The sequence below is a fragment of the Ceratina calcarata genome, unplaced genomic scaffold, assembly GCF_001652005.2.
Source record: "Ceratina calcarata isolate Rehan_Ccalc_2016 unplaced genomic scaffold, ASM165200v1 scaffold1788, whole genome shotgun sequence".
Lineage (NCBI taxonomy): Eukaryota > Metazoa > Arthropoda > Insecta > Hymenoptera > Apidae > Ceratina > Ceratina calcarata.
In genome coordinates, this window is record NW_017139300.1 from 1 (window position 1) to 3,303 (window position 3,303).

The 3,303-nt window shown below is 39.5% G+C and overlaps 1 protein-coding gene across 1 annotated transcript; it reads left to right on the forward strand.

Annotated features, from left to right (window-relative positions):
- Positions 1 to 34: 34 nt before the first annotated feature.
- On the forward strand, positions 35 to 2,176 carry LOC108632948 (serine/threonine-protein phosphatase 6 regulatory ankyrin repeat subunit C-like). Its single transcript, XM_026810867.1, has 3 exons — positions 35 to 116; positions 230 to 395; positions 462 to 2,176. Exon 3 carries the CDS (start codon positions 506 to 508, stop codon positions 2,102 to 2,104), a length of 1,599 nt encoding a protein of 532 aa, XP_026666668.1. The 5' UTR covers positions 35 to 116; positions 230 to 395; positions 462 to 505; the 3' UTR covers positions 2,105 to 2,176.
- The last annotated feature ends 1,127 nt before the right edge of the window (positions 2,177 to 3,303 follow it).

The following is a 3,303-nucleotide window of genomic DNA, read 5'->3' on the forward strand; positions in this document are numbered from 1 at the left end:
TCACCGTACGCGCGGCGATCGAAATTCCGCAAATCTTACATCACTGGTCCATTGCAGTCCATTGTGTAAGTCGTGTAACGAACATCAGTACATAACTGCAACTACGATAGAATTTAGTAAGTAAAACCATATTGCTAGTAATTTAACAAACACTTAAAAGTTGTTAAAATTAGTAATAAGATATGGGATATAAAAGGGAGAGAGAGAAATAACGTGGTTGAACTTTTAGGTCATTGAGACTAGAGGAACGGACAGGCGTATTACATCCCATCATTATCAATTACTTAATTTTAATGAATAACTATATCTAGGCTTACATATTATATGAGAAGAGGACATAGAAAGAGTTAAAACGCTCGTTAACAGAAGTGCTTACGTGAATGGCATAAGTGCAGGTCGCTTTTTTCAACTGTATCTAGCCATTCTGCAGAGTGACAATGATTTCGTGAAAATTCCTTTAGGAGGTGGTGCTGCTGTCATATCGAAAACTAAAAAGGGCAATAAAATGGTTGATACGAACGCTGTGAAACAAAAAATAAAAGAATTGTGCAGGATCTTATTCAATGGCGAACTTAGGCATGACGAAGGAGACGTATATGGATTAACGGAGCTGCAAATAGCCATTCTCTTGAAAGTGATAGAATTCGTACAAGTTCTCGTAGATGAGGGTGCCGATGACATCTTGAAAACTGAAAGGGGCGAGATTCCGCTTCATTTTGCTGCGCGAGCAAAAGAAGAAATTTACAGGTTGCTACTCGAGAGAGAAAGTGACGTGGATGCCAAAGTAGACCAAGATGGATTAACGGCAATGCACATAGCCATTCAGAAGAGATACAAGAGATACGAAGATATCGTACAAATCCTCGCAGATAAGAGTGCCGATGTCAACTTGAAAACTAATAGGGGCGAGACACCGCTTCATATAGCTGCGCGAGAAGGACTACAAGAAATTTTCAGATTGTTAATCAAAAGAGGAGCTTACGTGGATGCCGAAGAAGACAAATATGGATTAACGGCGGTGCACGTAGCCGTTCAGGAGGGACACAATAATATCGTACAAATTCTCATAGATCAGGGTGCCAATGTCAACTTGAAAACTAAAAGGGGCGAGACACCGCTTCATATAGCTGCGCGAGAAGGACTACAAGAAATTTGCAGATTGTTAATCAAAAGAGGAGCTGACGTGGATGCCGAAGACAAATTTCGAGTAACGGCGCTGTTGGACTTGATAAAGGATAATGGCGCCAAGACAGCGCTCCTTTTTGCTGCGCGAGTAGGACGAGAAGATATTTGCAGGTTGCTAATCGAAGGAGGTGCTGACGTAAATGAAAAAGATGCGTTTGGAGTCACAGCGTTACATTTAGCCGCTGCAAATGGTAATATACGTATCATGGAAATTCTCTTGAATTCGGGCGTCGACATCGATTCCACAGATTTGCGTGGTAACACTGCTCTTCATGTCGCATCCGGCACCGATCAGGACGAAGCCATTCTAACTCTCATAGAAAACGGTGCTGATGTACACATTGTTAACAGAAACCATGAAACAGCGTTCCACGTTAACTATTCTCAGTATAGGCCTGAAAAGCTCTACAAGTTTACCATTAGCCAACAGCATCTACTTAAAATGATGATTGCTAGCTTTGACGAGAAAAACGGAAATGTGGTGAATCTTAATATCACTACGGATATAAACGGGCAGTCTCAACTTGAGAAGGAATGTAAGGAAGAGATAAAGAGAATGAAAAGCGCAAAAATTAAGAATACTAACCTGACATTCTATGATATCTTAACAAAACGGATAGACCAAATAGCATTATACGCGAGAAGTGAAGATGTTATTCTGGTTTTGAAAGGTGGCATTTACCAGAGAGAATTTCCTACGTACGAAGACATAATAAAGCGTCGTTTCAACAGAGGTATGGTTCGAAAGGAATTGTTAGACGAGGGCGTTATATTTTTCCGCCGTTATTTGAGTACAGATTATGATTTACTTTGTATTGAAAAAATATTAAATTGCCTCAGTCACAGGGATCTAACGAGTTTGAAAAGTGCTTGTAAAAACGTACGTTGTAACGAAGAAACAAAACGGGAAACACTGTAATACTTACTACTTTCTATATCTGTACTTGTTTATTAACATTTTGACGCTAATAAATAGTCATTTTGTACTTTATTTACATTATTTTCTATCTTTCCTTTTCATCCTCTAGCTTCACTTCGCAGCTGTTCCGCGTTTTAGTTCTTCGTGGTATCAATTATTTCTACCGACAGAATATTCTGTTTTATCAGCCGTCTTTCTTTCATTTTCTAACGTATCTGCTTGTCATTTTGTCTGTAATGATGTTCTTATTGCACTTGCCTTAGGAATTATGTCTCACGTGTAGCGCTTGATTCTTCGGAAATATTGATTACATCAATTTCAAATGCTTTCGTATCAAATTAGGCAATCTAGGATCTAGGTATAAATTGTTTCTAAGTTGAATTATCAGTTACGAAGTAAATTCAATGAGGGAAAGCACAGCGAAATATCTAATAACGAACGATTGATTCGATTTTCGTACTCGGGATTATGTATGTACATTGAATTAATTATTTGAAAATTTTGCAATGTGCACGCTTTTCGGGGCGGTGCGGGGCTCGTTCAGTGGCGTTAGTCCACAGACTACAGTAATGCAAGGGTTAGTAAAAGTTGTTACTTTATGTTACATTTTTTTTATACAAATCGTTGATGCGACTTCTACACGTATCTAGGATGTACATACATTGTACTTCAATAATTGACATAATTTGAAACGTCATTTTAATAGAATGAACATAATTTCACATTGAGAAGCTACACATGCTGGAGAGAAAGATCATGGAGACAAAAAGAACGCAATGGAACAGACGGAAGGCGAGGCGTGCCGAAATTCGTTTTTATTTTTTGAGTCGCAACGAGAGCACGCTTGTTCGTATAAAGAGATGCAAAAGAAAAACGCAATTAAAACCTCTGTGAAGATCGACTTTATTTCCAAAGATCACAATCTCCGATTCCTCGTGGTACGCTTCACCAGGGATGCCAGAATGTAGGATTTCTCCTCTTCCCGAGCTGTCCCCCACTACCTTTTTTTGCCCCCACTTACGTTACTCATGATCATTCGGGACGTCTATAATAATGCCACATGTAACTGGGGAGAGCACATTGAACATTGAACATACAGCAGCATACAGTAGTGGGGAGAGCTCGGAAAAGGAGAAATCCTACATTTTGGCAGCGAGGAACTGAGAGTGCTCACGGCCCAGGTTTCGGCGTCTCCAATT

What these genes read in the sequence shown, in the direction of transcription:
- LOC108632948 (XM_026810867.1), top strand. Translation starts at nt 506, where the DNA reads ATGGTTGATACGAACGCTGTGAAACAAAAAATAAAAGAATTGTGCAGG.